This window comes from Rosa rugosa, chromosome 2 (assembly GCF_958449725.1).
Source record: "Rosa rugosa chromosome 2, drRosRugo1.1, whole genome shotgun sequence".
Classification (NCBI taxonomy): Eukaryota; Viridiplantae; Streptophyta; class Magnoliopsida; order Rosales; family Rosaceae; genus Rosa; species Rosa rugosa.
The window spans coordinates 47,018,501-47,037,899 of record NC_084821.1 but is presented as its reverse complement, the minus strand read 5'-3'; the positions used below and the strand labels follow the sequence as shown (position 1 = coordinate 47,037,899).

The window sequence follows — 19,399 nt, the reverse complement described above, 5'->3', positions numbered from 1 at the left end:
CATTCAATACTTACCTACTGTTACTTTGTCAACATAAATACATTGACTAACTTAGGCATCGGAGAGTTGAAACCGCCCAACGCGGTCTCCCTCTGACGCCCTTTGTATTTTATTTGACAGGTAGCGGAAGCTTTGAGAACATCGCAAGTATCGATCCGCCCATCGGATCAGCGTTAACGAAAGTTCAGCTACCGCCGAACTTTTAGACATTAACAGACGCCGAACAACTCCCCAACCAAGATTGCCCTCCTTGACTGGGGACTTGGGGGACTTGTACATACATGTATATTTGCAAGCATAATTAGCTATAATGGGCCACGCTCATTGTACCGCCAAAGGTACTAATTCCAACCAAAGGAATGACATGCAGATACACCGCCAGGCGGGCTACAACCTCAGCGTCGGATCACCTCCAGATCACCGCCGACGCGCCGCCACGCGCCGCGGCAAGATAGCATCAGAAGCTTCTAAAGCTGGGAACTGAAGCACATCAGTCCCACATCGAAAACAAGGAGGAGGGCAGCCTCCTCCTCACCTATAAAAGGTTCTCTCTTCTCTCCTCATTAATTATGCTCTTGCAAGTCTAGCGGAAGAAAACGCTTCAAACCGCCGAACAACTCCCCAACCAAGATTGCCCTCCTTGACTGGGGACTTGGGGGACTTGTACATACATGTACATTTGCAAGCATAATTAGCTATAATGGGCCACGCTCATTGTACCGCCAAAGGTACTAATTCCAACCAAAGGAATGACAGCCTGAAGCTTCTAAAGCTTCAGAAGCTTCTAAAGCTGGGAACTGAAGCACATCAGTCCCACATCGAAAACAAGGAGGAGGGCAGCCTCCTCCTCACCTATAAAAGGTTCTCTCTTCTCTCCACATTAATTACGCATTCAATACTTACCTACTGTTACTTTGTCAACATAAATACATTGACTAACTTAGTCATCGGAGAGTTGAAGACCGCCCAGCGCGATCTCCCTCTGACGCCCTTTGTATTTTACTTGACAGGTAGCGAAAGCTTTGAGAGCATCACAAGTACCGATCCGCCCACCGGATCAGCCTTAACAATGGTTCAGCTACCGCCGAACTTTTAGACATTAACAATAATTTTTTGGAGAGCATGTACGCCTCCGGTCTGGCGGCTCAGCAGACGGTCGTTAATCCGGAAACACTGGCGTTAAGCCAATCCGAGATTCCCGCGGTGCTACCTATGCCGCACCACTCTCATCTTGGTATTTACGGCTTGCCCGTCATTCAGGCGGGGACTGGTATGGGTAGTGGGGCTGTCGGCGAGAGTAAGGGCCCTTCTGCACCCGTGCCACAGAAAAGAGAGAGTGCATGCGACTCGGCGTGGGGCACATAAGGAGAAAGTGGTTCCGTCGACGGAGACAATCACCATTACGGGGTTGGAGCCGCCGCTAAGGGGATCGAGGCCTGCTCCCGCTGGAAGCACACGGGTGCTGCAGTGAAGGCGCCGCCAAAATGACTCCGGCGGGGAAGAGGAAAGGGATGATGTGGAGACCATTGGGGCCTGCCAGCAGAAGAACGCAAGACAGGCTCCGCTCAAGGTGCCCGTGGTCGCCGAGGGAGAGGTGCCCACGAGAGAGGTGCCCGCGAGCGACCTGGACTCGTTCGCCGCGTACGCAGAGTTCTTGAATGACGATGAGCGGGAATTGTGCGCTCAACCGCCGAGATTGTGCGAGCGGCTCGGGTTTTGCGGTCTAGAGGGGATTGTGCGCTCAACCGCCGAGATTGTGCGCTCAGCGCCCTTCAGCACATCCTTTGGACATCTCTCGGTTGGACTGCACGAGATGTTCCTGGCGGCGTCGAAACAGCCCCGAGTCGAGCGGTAGCTCAGGGAGGAGGTGAAGGGTCTTCAGAGGGAGCTGGGGGAGGCCAAGGACAGGCTGGCGGACGTGGGGCGGCACCTGGCCAAGGCAGACTGTGATGCCGCGGATGCTCGCAGCAAGTTGGTCGTCGCCGTTGAGCGGGACCTGGCCGTCTCCAAGCTGGAGCAAGATATATCTCTACTGCAGGATCGGGTGGCTGCTAAGGATAAGAAAGTTGAGATCCTTCAGCAGGAGTCTGCCGCCAGATTAGCCGAGGTGAAGAGGATGAAGGGTGAGGTCGCTCGCCTGGGAGCTGAAGGAAGCCGTGCTACGGCCGCCGCTGTAGGGGCATTTAAGCAGTCGGCGGAATACAAGAAGGCGCTGACTGAGGCGGCGAAGGCTGGTGCCGTTGCCAACGTGGAGATGCTGAAACAGAAGGGCGCCATTGACTGGGTGAAGGCGTCCCAACCTTTCGTGCCACCAGCTTAGAACGCCCCGCCGGCGAAGGGTGTGGCTCCCGCTCAGGTTGAAGGTGCCTGCTCGGGCAGCGGAGAAAGCGGCACGCGTCCAGCGGATGACTCTCAACGGACCCCACCTCCCACTCAGTCGGAGGTGTCTTGTGCTGGATTTTTGGCAGCCCATACCCAGGCGGATGATACTATAAAGACCCCAAGTCCCACTGCTCGAGGGTCTGACCAGACAAGTCGCCTACATCTGCCGCCACTTGCTGAAGGCGAGGATGCTTATGGCAGTCGTGCTAATCCCTGAAGATGATGGTGCTGAACCTTTTTTTGTAGCCGCTGAGGCGTAAAAATTGTGTATTGAATACTTTTGGGTGGGGAGTCCCAGCCCTGAATATATGAAGTGAATTTTCGAAATTTGTTTTGTGTTTGTCATGATATGTCTGTACCGCTAGAGTTTTGACTTAGAGTTTTCTCTTGCCAATCAATGAAACATTAAAGGAATTAAAATTGGTCCAAGTGCATAATGTAGCGGACGTTGTCCGCTGACTATTGCTGGCGTTGCCAGTTTCCCTTTGTGCTAGACTTGGTAACAATGGTTTGAATAATTCCTCGTTTCATTGATAGCTGACTGATCAGCGTTTGCAAAAGCGGGGTAGTACCCGTTGGGTAGCTTCCCTTAGCTAAATATTGAACAAAAATTTAGCTAAGTCAAGATGCTCTTGGGTAACGGCATGACTATTTGTAGTATTACCCAAGGTGCTCGGTATTCCAAGGGTGGGTCGTTGTGACGCCATCCTTGTCCATTAAGTAGAAGGTGCCGGGGCTAACGACTTCCACAATTTTGTATGGACCTTCCCAAGTTGGGCGGAGTTTTGTTGGTGGTGGAATGACTTCCTTCATTACCCAGTCCCCCAATTGGAGGTTCCGGGCCTTGACCCTGGCGTTGTAGAAACGCGATACCCGCTGCTTGTTTTGCAGATTGTGCAAATGGGCCTTGTGTCGTTTTTCCTCTAGGAGGTCCTTGTCAAGGTTGACGTCGTCGCCGTTGGTCTCTGGGCAGTAGCCCTCGACCCTAGCGATAGGTTGAGTTACCTCAATAGGTAAGACAGCTTCAGTTCCGAACATCATACAAAATGGTGTTTCACCAGTGGCGGAAGTTGGGGTCGTCCTGATGGCCCATAGAACTTCCGGAAGCTTCTCCGCCCATAAACCCTTGGCGTTGTCGAGTTTCTTTTTTAGCAGCTTCTTGATTATCTTGTTTGCTGCTTCAACCTGGCCATTGTTTTGTGGATGAGCGACAGATGCAAAACTTATCTTAGTACCCAGGTTAGCGGTGAACGAGATGAGCTCCTTGTTATTGAACTGTGTGCTGTTGTCTGTGATGATTGTATGTGGGACACCATAGAGGCAATAGATGTTCTTCCAGAGGAAGTGAATTACCTTGGCGGTAGTTATTGCCGTCAGTGGCTCCGCCTCTATCCACTTGTTGTTGTAGTCGATGGCAACAATGATGTACTTGAACTGGCCTTTGGCGGTTTGGAATTTTCCCATCAAGTCCAGGCCCCACGTTGAGTGAATCCATGGACCGATGATGATCGACAGTGGTTCCGCCGGGGCATGCGGGAGATCAGCATATTGTTGACATTTGTGGCAAGATCTCGATACCCTCCTAGCGTCATCGCCGAGTGTAGGCCAAAAGTAACCTTGTCGCATTGTGCGATTTTCCAGGGATCTGGCGCCCGAGTGGTTTCCACACCGTGTACTATCTCCAGCACGACCTTTCCCTCTTCTGGGGTTAGACAACGGAGGTTGGGGTGGGTGAATCCCTGACGGTAGAGCTTGCCATTCTGGATGTTGTAGCGGGTTGCTCTCCTCTTGAGCTGTCGCGCCTTGACTTTGTCCTCTGGCAATGTGCCATTGCGCTTGTATTCGATGATCTCGTCCATCCAACTGGGGTTGACCTCAATGTTGAAGATCTCCGCTAGGGTTTTTGTGATACTTGGCTTGTCAAGACATTCCACCCTTGTGTCCGCTGGGCTCTGGTGTGGTTAAGCGGTTGCCAGTCTTGCCAGAGAATCAGCCTTGGTGTTCTTTTCCCTAGGGATTTGTGTGATGGTGTGAAATTTGAATTTTTTGAGCAATGTCCTTACGTACCCCAAGTATGCCGCTAACTGTTGGTCCTTGGCCTGGAAACTGTCGTTGACTTGGTTAACGACTAACTGAGAGTCGCTGAAGATGTTGACATTGTCAGGCCCTGAGTCGATGGCGAGGAGTAGGCCGGAAATGAGTGCTTCATACTCCGCCATGTTGTTAGAGGCTTTGAAATTGAACTTCAACGCGTATTCCACGTTCAGACCCCCAGGTCCTGGTAAGATGACTCCGGCGCCGCTGGCCTTGGCGCTAGCGGAGCCGTCCACGTGCAGGTTCCAGTCTGACTGCTGGGGAACTAGCTCCTCAGCGGTCACCATTTCCGTTCCGGGTTCTGTCCCCGTGCTGGGTTGACGCTCGGTGAGTTCAACAATGAAGTCTACCGCCACCTGGCCCTTCATGGCGGTTCTTGGTTTGTAATCAATGTCGAACTCGCTGAGCTCAATGGCCCACTTGCTGAGGCGCCCTGAATGCTCAGGGTTCTGCATTACCTGTCTCAACAGTTGGTTAACACATGGATTGTGTGGGCCTGAAAGTACTGGCGGAGGTGTCTGGAGGCAACGATGAGTGCGAGAGCGAGTTGCTCTAAGGGAGGATATCTTGTTTCTGCTCCGTTCATGCCTCTGCCGGCGTAGAACACTGGGAGCTCCTCCTGGCTTTCCCACCGGACAATGGCGCAGCTTACCGTTGACTTTGATACCGCTAGGTATATATACAGTGTTTCTCCTTGCACAGGAATGGAAAGAAGTGGGACTGCCACCAGGTACTCTTTCAGGCTCTGGAACGCTGCTTGGCATTCTGGGTTCCAGTTGATGACTTTCTTGTGAGTCGTTTTTAGGACTTTGAAGAATGGGGCACATTTGTCAGTGAGTCTGGAGATGAATTGAGAAAGGGCGGTTAGCTTGCCCTGGAGGCTCTGTACGTGCACCTTCCACTCAGGGTCCTTCAAGTTGAGGATGGCTTGTACCTTGTCCGGGTTAGCCTCTATGCCTCATTCGCTGATGGTATAACCCAGAAATTTGCTGGCGGTGACGCCAAAGAAACATTTTTCTAGGTTGAGGCGCATACCATAGGCAAGGAGAATGGTTACTATGATTCTGAGGTTTGCCACATGCCCGCTGGCCTTTATGCTCTTGACCAACATGTCGTCCACGTAGACCTCGATTATCTTGCCGAGATGTTCCGCAAACATGGCATTCATCAGTTGTTGATAAGTTGCGCCGGCGTTCTTCAACCCGGAAGGCATAATAATATTGTAGCAGTATAGGCCCTTGTCAGTGGTGAAGGTGGTGCATTCCTGGTCGTCGGGATGCATCTTGATCTTATTATAGCTGGAGAAAGCGTCCATCATGCTAAGGAGCTCATGCCCGGCGGTTGCATCCACCAGTTGATCAATGCGAGGTAGTGGGAAACTATCCTTTGGGCATGCCTTGTTAAGACTTTCGAAGTCGACACACATCCGCCATTTTCCGCTGGGCTTCTTGACCATAACCAGGTTGGAATCCACTAGGGATAGATGACTTGGCTGATGAACCCAATGCCCTGGAGCTTGGCAACCTCTTCCCCTATTACACGGTACTTTTCTTCATCAAAGGCCCTCCGCTTCTGCTTGATAGGATAGAAGGATGGTTTGATGCTCAACTTGTGTGTGATGATTTCAGGGGAGATACCTGGCATGTCTACGTATGACCATGCAAAGACGGCAGCATTGTCACGTAGGAACTGAGTGAGTTCTGCCGCCACCTCTGGGTCTAATTGAGCGCCTATGCGGACTGTCCCCTCAGGGTGCTCGTCCGAGATGCAGACAACTTTCAACGACGTTTCTGGGTTGATTGGCTCCTTCTTTACATACTTCTTCTCGTCATCCCTAGGATCCTCGAAGATATTTGGTGGCGGTGCATGGTTTCCCACCGTCAGGATTTCATGGCGGCGCGTTGACCGTGCTATAGTCGTTGAATAACATTCTCGTGCCAATTGCTGACTTCCCTTCACACAGCCCGTGTCGTTGGGTGTGGGGAACTTCATGAGAAGCATGTACCCGACGATGATGCATTTGAGCTTGTTGAGTGCCAGTCGGCCAATGATGGCGTTATACGAGCTGAAACAATCGACAACTATGAACTCTGTATGTACCTCCGCCGTACATGGACTAGCGCCAATAACTAGCTGCATGTAGTCGGAACCCAGCAGTTGCGTGACGTCACCAGAGAAGCTGAGTAGTGGCTCATGATCTTGGAGTAGTTTTCTGTTCCGCTTAAGGTGGTTGTAGCAACCGTTGAATATGACGTTGACAGCGGATCCGCTATCTACCAGGATTCTTCCCACTGACCATTTATCGAGAATTGCGTCGATCAAGAATGGATCGTAGTGGGGTAGATGCACTTCGCGCTCTTCCTCCTCCGAGAAGGTAATAGGCTCCCAACCAGACTTTGGGAGTTTAGCGGATCTCTCATAGCGGATGTTGCAGATTTCCGTGGGGTGGTTAGCACGGGTATAGCGCTTTCTTGCCTTATGAGACATGTTGCTGATTGGAGCACCGCCGTCGATGGTGTTGATGCGGCCCAAGGGCTCAATGTTGGCGATCACAGGTGGCGGTTGGCGCACCTTGAATTGCTCCATCTTGCAGTCACGGTACACGGTCTCAATGGTCGTTTTGAGAGCATTGCAGTTGTTGGTGTTGTGACCGCTGTCCTCATGGTATTTGCACCACCTGCCGGTGTTTCTAGGTTTTCCCGTCTTTGGGTACCTTCCTGGGGGTGGCGGTGGGATCTGATTCTTGCATTGATCGTATATTTCCTCATACGAGGCCGTGAGAACTGTAAACACTGCGTACCACTGAGAGGACTCTGTCTGTTTGTTACGGTTATCCCCGTGTGGTGGGCGGTTGCCCTTATTATAATGTTGATCCTTCTGCTGCTTGTTCTGGTAGTGGCCCTGTTGCCGCACTCTCTTCTTATCAGTTGGCGGCACAGCGGGAGTCTTGCTAGCGGTCTCCTGATGACTGGAGGAGGGTTGCGTTGACTTTGCTGGTGTTGGTGGTGGCGGTGGGGTTTCTCGATATGTGATGAATTCTGCCTGGGCATGAATGACCGCCTCACTCATGATGTGGTCGTACACGGCATTTGGATGATTGTAATTGAGGTGATAGAGGAATGGCCCTTTGAGGAGTCCCTGCTTGAAGGCCGCCGAAGCCATTGTTTTATCAAGATCGCGGCATTGAGATGCTGCCGCCCGCCACCTTGTGACAAATGTCTTCAGTGTTTCCTCCGTACCCTGCTTGATGTTGAACAACTGACTTGTGTTGTGGTGTCCGGCGGACAGTAGGATGAACCGAGAAAGGAAGGCGTGCGATAATGCGTGGAATGAGTCGATGGATCCCGGCGGACATTCAAAGAACCAACTCATTGCCTCACTGTCCAGCGTTTCGCTGAATAAGTGGCACAGGGTGGTGTCATCAAATCCCTTGTTGTTGGTGACCTTCTTGAAGGTGTCCATATGGACGAAGGGATCGGACCTACCGCTGTAATGTGACATTTTTGGAGTCTTTGCATGCGCCGGCCTGACAGCCTGCAAGATCGTAGTAGTGAATGGTCCTGGCCTGGACGCGAAAAGAGGATTTGAAATTGGCGCTGGGGCGCCCGACTCCGCCCGGATTAACCTTTACTCTAACTGTTGCATCCTTTCCAGTATTTGAGCGGTTGCGTCGCTAGCGGGGCCTGGCCGGATATTCCGCTGGACTGGTCCTCGCCTAGGGGCAGGTAGATTTCCCTCAGTCCTAGCCCTAGTCCCCGAGCGGTAGGTGTGCGACAATGATTCTGCCTCCTGCTCCATCATTAGCTGGGGCACGGGAGGCGGCCCCATTCCCAATAGCTCTGGTGGGTTCAGCGGGACCTGCATCTGCACGATTGGTGTCGGTACCAATATGCGGGTATTATGCCAGCTGTGCCTGGTGCTCCGTGATTGTTCGCTTTGCGCTGGGTTGGCGTTTGCCTCAAGCGTCCTTTTTAGTTCATCGAACCGTGACATCAATGTGGCCACCTGCTTTTGGGCCTCAGCCTTTTCTTTGCGCTCTTGTTCGCGCTCTCTGTTTGCCTTGTGAAAGTCCGCCAGTGCCAGCTCATACAGAGCGGTGAGATCTTGGCCCGGTGGGCGGCTGCTACTTGGATTTACCTCACCGCCGGGGTTGGCTGGGGTGCTGAATAGTGCGCGGTTAATGCCTACCGCTGGGTTGGTGGGTTGGGGAATGGCGGATTGGTCCGCCTGCTCTTCAGCGTTTCCCCCGCTACCGTTAGTCATGGTAATTGTGGTGGGATGACCTTTTGTTCAAGGATTCCCACAGACGGCGCCAATGTTAATGCTCAAAGTCTTCGTTTAACGCGGGTCCAGTGGGCGGACCGCTACTCTGAGGACTTGGTAATCTTCGCTAGCTGTCAAACGAAAGACAGGGCGTCAGAGGGAGACCGCGTTGGGCGGTCTTCTCTTCTCCGATGCCTAAGTCAGTCAATGCATATAGACAGCATAACAATAAATGAGTAATAAATGCGTAATTAATGAGGAGACATGAGATAACCTTTTATAGGTGAGGAGAGAGCTGATCTTCTCCTTGTTTTTGATGTGGGATTGATGTGCTTCAATTCCCAGCGTCTGGAGCTTCTGATGCTATCTTGGCGCGGTGCGTGGCGGCGCGTCAACGGTGATCTGGGGGCAATCCGGGGCTCAGGCGGTAGCCCGCCTGGCTGTGTTTCTGTAGGTCACTCCTTTGGCGGGAGTCGGTACAGCTGGCGGTACCATGAGTGTGGCTCATTATAGCTAATTATGCTTGCAAATGCACATGTAGGTACAAACCCAAAAGTAAAAATCTGTCATCTGAAAAAAAATAAGGGGCCGTGACCACTTACCCAATTTTAGCCTAAAAGTTGCCCACTTGCTCCACTAAGAGTTTTTTAACCTCATTTACCCAATTTAAAAGGAAAAAGACTATTTTAGACAAAGCATGACAAACAATTACAAACCTACCCAGATCTTCGCTCACTTTCACCCTCTGGAACCGCTTCAGCTTTCGCCTCCTCCACTAGCTCCAGCTTCTCGTCTCCGTCGTCTGCCTTTTTCAACAACCACCAGGACCACCATAGCCACTACCACTACCATCGCTCCGCTCCACCGACGCATGTCAATCTCTACACCTCCAGTGCTCTGTCTCCAGTTGTCCGCATCTTCATCGAGCACTTTCTATCTCCCCAAACCGATCCATCACTACGTCCAAGAAGAACAGCCCAATCGCAGCGACCAGGAAGGCGTGTATGTGCTCGCCATGACGAACTCGCTGGTTCGAATTAGTGGAGTCGCTGGTTCGAATTAGTGGAGTCGAGGGCGAGTGGGTGAAGAGAGAGTCTTCACTGCTCTGATTCGTCCTTCTACGCACCAGCAGAGGAGGAGAGCTGGGTTCCATCCACGGCAGAGCCGACTCTCCTTTATGTCCGAGGCTGATGCTGAGTGATGGATCTCTCTGATTTTTTTTGTTTACAGAGTGACACAGATTGGTTATTTTCTAGTCATTTCTCTATTTTTCCAATCTTAGATTCCGGTGAGTCAATTCCGAGTAGCCGCTGGTGAACAAATCCGATTAGATCAATTCAAGGCTCTTGCTTAGTCCAGCTCAACTCTGACGAATTTTGAAGCGGTGGTGCCGAGTCAACCCGGCGAGTTTTGCGTCTGGATGCTACTGAACGCCAGCTGGAAACGACACTGTTGAAGAAAAACTCCATATTTGTAATTTTTTGGGGGGCAGTAGACACATTATTGGCCCCCAGTAGACTTTGATATGAGGGACAGGGATCACTATAGTGTGGTGTTTTGATAAGTTACCTGTTGTTTTCTGTTTATTAAAGTCAAATTATCTGTGAATTCTACAAAATGGTGCATTTTTGGTGGTCTATTGGGAGGCAGTAGAGACATTGGACTTTGTATTGGGGGGCAATAATATGATTATTGGGAGGCAATAATATGATTATAAATTGATCAATTGTGCCTCTAGTGTATTCATTTTGGTTTTGGGAGTTCATACAATTCACTGGACGACAATAATATGATTTTTGGGAGGCAATAATATGATTACTGGGGGGCAGTAATATGATTACTGGGGGGCAATAATAGCCGGATTCCGGATTCCAGTCATCGGTCGCCGGATTTCGGTTACCAGTTCCCGGAATCCGGTCATTGGTCGCCGGAATCCGGTCACCGTTCGCCGGAGTCCGGTCGCCGGAGACCACGCCGGCCACTGGTCACCGGAGCACAGCAAGGTGGAAGGTGACTTCTCTCTCTAAGTGAGAAAGAAGGAGAGGGCAAAAAGTCTCAAAAAAAAAGAAAAAAGAATTAATTGGGTAAAGGGGAAATAATCTCTTAGAGTGTTTTGGGTAAATTGGGTTAAAAAACAGTTGGTGGAGCAAGTGGGCAATTTTTAGCCTAAAATCGGGTAAATGATCATTTCCCCCAAAAAATAATGATTGTTTGAGCCTGAATATAAACAATTACTGGCCCCCAATAAACCTATTACTGGCCCCCAATAGAAAAAAGAAAAACCTATCAACCCTTTACATAAACATATACTACTGCTGAACGAGAGGTTCAGTGCAGCTCAACTTGTTATGAGTGCCCATTTTGCCACAACGGCCGCACCGGATCAGTTTCTTTTCAACCTCTCCAACAGACTTGAACCGCTTCACCCTAGGCCTCCTAGGTGGCCTCTTCGGAAGGGGAGCTAATATACAATCAGTAGCAGATTCAGAAGAAGACATATCAACATTGGTTATCTGCCGGATAGGAAAACTGTAGCTCTTCTTGAACATATCAACACAAAACTACTTATCAATATAATCATAGACATTTTCAGAGGCAGCTTGTATTGCAGCAAGGCCGTGAGGACAAGGAAAACAATTGATCTGTTATTTCACACATGAACATGAATGCTCGGAAATGTTAACTACATAAGAAAAGTCAGATCGAACCTCATAAACTCCAGGGCTAGAATAATGGACACTGAAACGACGAGATTTCTCCATCTGCACCTTCAACCTTTCCTCCATTTTGGGAGTTAGTTCTATGGTCCAACATTGTGCCTCATCCCTCCTCTCACCCATCAGCTTCATTTGTTTTATTCTGGTCTGATCCAACATACAATATATCGGCATCAAATGCTCAATTGCGCGCAATCCAAGAGTTAAATGATTCAGCAATCTCATTACCCATAATTCCATATCGGCAGCTAGTATAAACTGCAAGGCACCAATTTTGCACAGGGATTTCAGCAAGAAAATGGTCAATAATATCGGCACCACCAACTTCTCTAAGCAACCGCAAATTGAAATGGTATTCCTTCTCAGTAGAGGAATATGCAACCTTAAAAAACTTCTGCTTAACATCTTCTATCAAGACAGAATTACCTTTACCCCTATATTTACCGGCAAGGTTCGCCACCAAATGCTTGTAACAAAACAAATGAGGATGACCAGCAAATACCTTATCGAAAGCACTCAACAATCCAGTACCCCGATCACTAATAAATGTGATGACTCTTCCTTGAGGTTCAAGCAAACTCTTCAAATGCTTGAAAAAGAATGTCCAATTTGCATCTGTCTCAGAATCACAGAAACATATGGCTAGAAGGTAGAAACCTGCATAAACCAGAGCACAAAAAAATCAATCTACTGGGGGCCAATAATGTTCTTATTGCAGGGCAGTAAACTATTGCAGCGTGCCACTGCACAGAAAAAATGATATCAATAACAATAAAAGAAACTAAAACAAGAAATATTAAACACACAGATGAAGAAACTAAAACAAAAACCAAAATTATTGGGGGCCAATAATAAAATTATGGGGGGGCAATAAAGTATACAGCTACCTTGATTTCCATTCCTTCCAGTTGCAGAAAGAATCTGACCCTTGTAAATGCTTTTGCCAAACGTTCCATCAACATACAACACAGGCAAACAAAATTGGAAGCCTTCAACACAACCTCTGTAAACCACGAAAAGCCGTTGAAAACGATTAGTAGATGGGTCAACTTCCAACACAAAAGAAGAGCCTGGGTTACTCTGCAAAACAGCTTCCTTATACCAAGATAACTTGTTGAATGAATCTGCATCGGAACCATAAATTGCTTTCTTAGCGCTATGCTTTGCTTTCAAGGCAACCTTGTAGGAAATATCAAACCCATATGTTGACTTGAACTTACTCATAATCTCCATTGGCTTCAATGAAAGATTATAGCTAACATCGGCAGCAATGCAAGTCTTGACAACCTTGAATCCCAAAAGCTTGTGCTTTTGAGTCCTCACTACACCCTTGCAAGTGTGAATATTATTCAACTCTATTATATAAAGGCAGCCATTGGCAGATGATGACAGAGCGCAAAGATGCCAATCACAACCTTCGGTTCCAACATTTGAACTGACTGCATGAATACGGTCCAAATCATTTCTCAAAAATACAAACTCGAAACCAACTGCAATTACATACTTCCTGAGCTTCTCACGGAGCTCAGCTGCACCATGAAACTTCTCCCCAACATGATGAATATAAGAACTCCACTCATCAGACAAATACGTCTTGTGAACTTCAGTCCTAAAGGCCTCCCCCAAATAATTGTCTTCATCAATAACTGTCGAACAACTATCCACTGAACAAGTTCTGCTGCAGCTTCCACCAATCTTTAAAACAGAAATCTTAACACAATCTAACTTATGTATTCTAGCAGCGCAGAACAGCATTTGGAAATCACGATCGTTACGGAGAAAACAAACTTCACAACCAGGAACTGAATACTGAAGCTCAATAACATCACTTGGCAAAAACTGGAATGTACGGAAAATGTCTTCATACAAGTAAGAATAGCTCATACATTGATTCAAAGGAATCATATAACCTTTGCCAGAGTAAATGCACCTAGCAACCAAATGATCAGCGATAATCCTGGGGAAAAAAAAAAAAAAAAGGAGAACGAATCTATTATTGCCCCCCAATAAAGAGATTATTGCCACCCAATAATGTAATCAAAACTACCTAAACAAATCATAATCAGTATCAAATTGCTTTTAAAATAACAAAAAAAAAACTAGAAAACAATTACAACAACATACTAACACATAATACATATTACTGCCCCCCAATACAGACATTACTGAACAAAAACACTGCGAAAAATGTAACAAATCGCAATTAAAACAAATAAAAAGATCATTACACAACAATTAGATAGGCTAACTACCGATTAAAACACATTATTGCTCTCCAATGGAATGATTATTGCCCCCCCAATAATATAATCAGAACGACAAAAACACTACATAACTAACTCAAAACCAACACGAAGCATGAATTCACCAAAAAAAGCACGAAGTTAACACAGAAATTCAAAACTAACACAATGCACTCAAGAAGACCTGGAAATTTAAAATCAGAACTGCAAAAACAATTCAAAACCAGTACAAACATTACACAAAGCTCAGATTCAGCAAAATCAGTACGAAGTTAACACAACAATTCGTACACAAAAAGACCTAAAATCAAACAGATTACATCAAGCTAAAATCAAACAGTAAAAGATCGATGAGGAAAATAAACAAACCGCAATGGAGAACACGTAGAGGATCTCCATCTCGCTCCATGTGAAATTCGCAGCAGACCTTCTGTCTCTAAGAATCGCAGGTCTTCTATCACTAGCTCTAACTACAAAACGCAGAACTTCACACACTGAAATCGCCGCAGAGCTTCACACACAGAAATTGCACGGCTCCTCTCTCCTATCTCTAGAAATCGCACAGCTCCTCCCTCTCTCTCTAAAATGGCAGAGCTCCACTCTCAAAAACCAGGGAGCTTCTCTCTCTACAAATGCAGCCGATCCTCTCTCTCTCTAAAATCGGAGAGCTTCTCTCCCTAAATCCTGTTTCTGTTACAATTTGAAAGCGTTTCAGTTATGAAAGGGCAAAACGGTCAGAAAAAATGGATAAAACAGGAACGTTTTGAAACTAGTGGGTAATTGGGGTTTAAAAATGAAAACTGTTGTTTAAGTGGGCAATCTCTTAGAGTGTTTTGATAAATGGGGTTAATTAATCTCAAAATTGAGTAAATAATCATTTCCCCTAAAAATTACTGTTTGGCTCCACACACACAGGAACAAAATAAATTCTCAACTTACAAAAAGACAAAAAAGAAAAGAAAAAAAATATACTATATGTGCATTCTTGTCTTGATTAAAAGTTAAGAAATTGGAGCAATTCCGAAGCACCAAGGCTCCTGACTTGAGACATGGACCTTCTCTGCAACGCATACTCAAACGCCTCGGACAACGACGACGACGAAGAAGAAGAAGAAGCTCGACCACTTAAACAACCGAGACCCGAAACCTCCAAACCCCCGAATTGGAAGCAACACAAACCCAATAACCCATTTCAGTATACCAACACTTACCATCCTCCGCCGGCCGCAACCCAGTTTCCGGTCATCCGTACTGAGACCCAAGTCCCTGGTAGATACATATCCAAGAGAGAGCGGGCTCTATTGGGCTCCCAGCCCAGCATCCCCGACCCGAACCCAAACCCGAATACCCTGGCCACCACCTCCCCTGGTATTTTGTTTATTTTCAATCTGTTTTTTTTTTTTTGTTTCTGTCTTACTATGTGAGTTCAAAGACAGTAACTTGTTGTATATCTCCCACATTCATCATGGAAAATCAAAACTTTATAGCAGTTTTAGGAATTTAAGGTGGAAAATAAGAGCTGGTTCTGTGAAATTTGACAATGTCATTCATGTGCTTATTGCATAGCATGGGGATAGTGTGCTTATGTTTTGTAGTCATTTTGTTGTTGGCAGTGTTGGGGAGTATTTCGGATTCTGATGTTCGTCGCGATATTGTGTCATTGTTGAGAAATAAAGCAAAGGTCTGTTCAAAGCCTGGAAAAATGCCTGAAAGAATGTCTGTGGGTCTAAATAGACATACCAAAGCTGTCAATGCGGTACATTGGTCACCTAGTCATGGTAGGTAACCTCTGCTCGTTGGGCGGACTTTTGAATTTAACGGTTATGCTTTTGAATTTGTGGCCTTGCTGCAGTGAGTTTCGCAATAACTATTGGTTCTTGAATGTTCTTCAATGCATTTTGTGGTTTCAATGAGTGGTTTCATTAAATTTTGTAGAAGGGTGTTTTTTTTTTCTGTTGTTCAATTTGTTTTAAATTGAAGCATTGAGCAATGTGTATTATGTGCCTGTTCTGTTGTTGTCACTTTCCTTATTGATCTGTTCAATGGAGATAGTCTACAGCTCATCTTCTAGCCTCTGCTTCGATGGATCACACAATCTGCATATGGAGTGTGTGGAACAGTGACCAGAAGGTAGCCCGTGTGTTGAATTTTCACAATGCAGCAGTTAAAGATGTAAAATGGTCGCGGGATGGATTGTTTGTGCTTTCTTGCGGATACGACTCCTCTTCAAGGTTAGTGGATGTTGAAAAGGGGATAGAGACTCAAGTTTTTAAGGAGGATCAAGTTGTCAGTGTTGTTAAGTTCCATCCTGACAGTTCAAAACTCTTCATTGCTGGGGGATCAAGAGGCAGCCTCAAGCTGTGGGATGTTAGAAATGGCAAGGTGGTCCATGACTACATTCGAGGTCATGATCCTATCCTTGATGTCGAATTCACCAAGAATGGCAAGCAGATTATTTCCTCGAGTGATGTATCTGGACGAAACCTTAGTGAGAATTCTATTGTTGTTTGGGATGTTTCACGAGAAGTTCCTCTCTCTAATCAGGTAATAGAATTATTCCGATTATTCCTTTAATATCTGTTACAAATGCTGTGTGTCATGATTTATCAAAAATTCAGGACCTTAATGGTTGTCTTGATATCCTGCTTCATGTATTAAGTAGAACTTGTATGCACTGCAATTATGCATTGTCCTCTGATACTTTGCATTCGTCCTTGTTTAGAAAATTTTCTAATACTTGACACTTTTAGCTTCCAATATACTTTCGCCATCTGGTCTTCTGCTCAACATTTGTGAGACTTGGAGCTGCATATAATTTTTTATTCTGGTCAACAATTTGTTATTGTGCTCTTAGTGGCGAAAGCCATCTGATACCAAAGATGACTACATCAGTTCATATATGTCTACAAATTCATTTTGCTCCTTGCATATGCATAGAAATTCTTTCAGCCTTTTTTATAGAGAAATCTCCAATTGTTGGATTTTTTCGTACTTTGCAGTTATGGTATGTGCTTATTTAATGCATGGAATGTTGACAATACTCTTTGGTAGCAAAACAAAACTGTGGTTAGTTGGAAAACATATTTATCATTATGTTTTGATCACATAACATTCATTCGATGAGTCAGAACAAATAAACATAATTGTATGATAAAGAAGAGACCTTCTAGTTAGATACTTAAACATAAGATGTTTTACAAATTTACACATGAAATACTTTTGTCAAGGATGGGTCTAATTTCTGTTATTAAGATTTTGGTAATACTTTTTACAGATAAGCTCAAGGCATCATATGTATCCCCTAAAGAAAAACACAAAAAGACACTGTGTTAGTCAGTTTGTGACTCGGCTTTCATGTTTTAGTAATGGCTGGATGGTTTGTGACTCGGCTTTCATGTTTTAGTAATGGCATCGGCATTTCCTTTGCAACGTATACCCAGCATGTGTGTCATGCGCAATTCATAGTTTGTAATTTGAAACAAAGCTTTCAGTTTCAGACTCCCAATGGAATGGCCATATTGTTTGTTTGTTTGTTTTTTTTGGGGGGGGGGGGGGGGTGGGGTTGGTTGGGTGCTGTCACAAAAGTGAAGGGTTTTCTGAAGCCTTTCAGTTTATATATATATAATAGAATTAAAAGAATATATGTGTGTCTAACTGTGCATAGTTGTTTTGCATGCCGAATTTTGAAATGACATCTTATTAATTCATTCGGTAAATGTGTATATGTTTTGACAACTTTAGTCAGCTCAATTTACCAAAGAAAAAAGAGAGAAGAAGAATAAGGTTTAGTTGGTTTCTTTGTATCTGTTTCACCAGTCGAATTCTGTGTGGAGTTATGGACCAAGACGTATTGCCTTGCTAAGTTTTTGATGTTAGAAACTAGAACAATCACATGTCTGGGCATCTTCAAGTTCTCAGTAATCATATATTGATACTGTATTTTTAAAATAAGAAACAGAAGATGTTTTTTACTTCAGACTAAATTTATATTAGAAGTATTGTTGTATTATTGCCTTTGAAAGTTTTTTTCTCAAAAGAACAAATTACCTTATAACACATTTGATTTCTCTTTCAGAGGATGATCATTTTGATTTATAATTGAAAAAAACAAATGTTAGAAAATATTTTGTAACTCAAACAAGCTCTTGTACCATTGTCATTACCTTTATAAGAAAAGTTGTTAATGATAGTGTTAAAATTTGCAAGGATGGGTTGTTAACATTGCTACAGTGTGATCATAAAAATGTGTTCAGACTTGAGGGTTATATGCATAGTAGCTATTATGGGATTGAAATATGCCACAAAATCAGTTGAGGGCATGTACTTGATACTATGTTTTGTTCATACGTCTCCACGTTTGTGATCATGTATACACTTTTCTGTTACTTAACATGAAAATGAATTATGTTTACTTGTAGTAATGACACTGGTCTGTCCATGTTGCATTCCCTTATATTAATTATAATGTAGAACTAATATTCCTCAGTATCAGGTGTACGTAGAAGCATTCACCTGTCCCTGTGTTAGATTCCACCCGTTCGAACAATCGTTTGTTGCACAGTCAAATGGTAATTATATTGCAATCTTCTCTGCAAGGCCTCCCTTCAAGATGAACAAGTACAAGAGGTACGAAAGCCATGGGGTATCAGGGTTTCCAATAAAATGTGGATTTAGCTTGGATGGGGAAAAGCTATTGTCAGGCTCCTCAGATGGTTCAATATACTTCTATGATTATGGGTCTTCTGAGGTTATCAAGAAAATCAAGGCATTTGAGCAGGCCTGCATAGATATAGCGGTCCACCCGATCATACCTAATGTGATTGCTGCGTGCAATTGGAACGGAGAAGTTTCTGTATTTGAGTGAGATGTTCATCTAAACTCTCCATTGCAAGGCAGTCTTTGGTTGTCTAAGAGAGATCGATGCAGATGGATATACCTAGAAGATGAAAAGGAAATATGAATATGCAAAGAACTTTTGTTTGTTTTGTTTACATATTGACCAGGTTACTGTATACACTTCTTGAGTCTAGGATTTGAATTATTGCTATGTGTACTCTTCTAGAGATTGTGGGCTCGATTTTCATCTTGTAGATCTTTTATCCTAAAACTTAGGCTCTAAAGAGGCCGTTTCACTCTGTATTTCACATCACACAGTGTTTGATAACCCTTTATTTGAAACTCCCAAGTAATGCTTTTTTTTTTTTTTTTTTTTTTTATGGAAATGGAGTAATGCTTTCTTTCAAGACATGATTTCTGGGAGTGCTGAAATTTTTATCTTGTCGAGTTGACACCCATCAAATAGGATTTGTGTATCATGCAATCAAAGAGACCATCATAAACCACAGTTCATGAAAAGTTTTGACATTGAGCCATTGAAGACTAGTAGCTATTCAAATTCATGGCAAATTTAGTCATGTCACAAATGCTGTGTCGCGCACTAGCAGCCGGGAAATTTGAAGACTAATCAGTTTTTTAATAGAACTTTTGATCATCTTTTTAGATCATCCTGTAGTGATTGACCCCAGTGCAGTGCAGAACTTGCAATTTTAGTCTCTCTAGTGGGTGCTACAACAAAAATGGTAAGGTCTAAAAGTTTCCCTAGTGGTATGAAGGTCACCTTGTGGTACAAGTCTTGATGAAGTCCTCAGTATAACATCAGTGTTTGACTCTTTTTTTCCCCCTTTTCTTTTTAATACGGAA

The 19,399-nt window shown here is 45.3% G+C and overlaps 2 protein-coding genes across 2 annotated transcripts; one reads left to right on the top strand and one right to left on the bottom strand.

Annotated features, from left to right (window-relative positions):
• Positions 1-11,637: 11,637 nt before the first annotated feature.
• On the bottom strand, positions 11,638-13,361 carry LOC133730872 (uncharacterized). Its single transcript, XM_062158382.1, has 2 exons — positions 12,344-13,361; positions 11,638-12,113 (listed from the first exon to the last, which is right to left on the bottom strand). Exons 1-2 carry the CDS (start codon positions 13,359-13,361, stop codon positions 11,638-11,640), a joined length of 1,494 nt encoding a protein of 497 aa, XP_062014366.1.
• Positions 13,362-14,688: 1,327 nt separating this feature from the next.
• On the top strand, positions 14,689-18,884 carry LOC133731889 (uncharacterized). Its single transcript, XM_062159330.1, has 4 exons — positions 14,689-15,067; positions 15,313-15,477; positions 15,759-16,243; positions 18,192-18,884. Exons 1-4 carry the CDS (start codon positions 14,749-14,751, stop codon positions 18,561-18,563), a joined length of 1,341 nt encoding a protein of 446 aa, XP_062015314.1. The 5' UTR covers positions 14,689-14,748; the 3' UTR covers positions 18,564-18,884.
• The last annotated feature ends 515 nt before the right edge of the window (positions 18,885-19,399 follow it).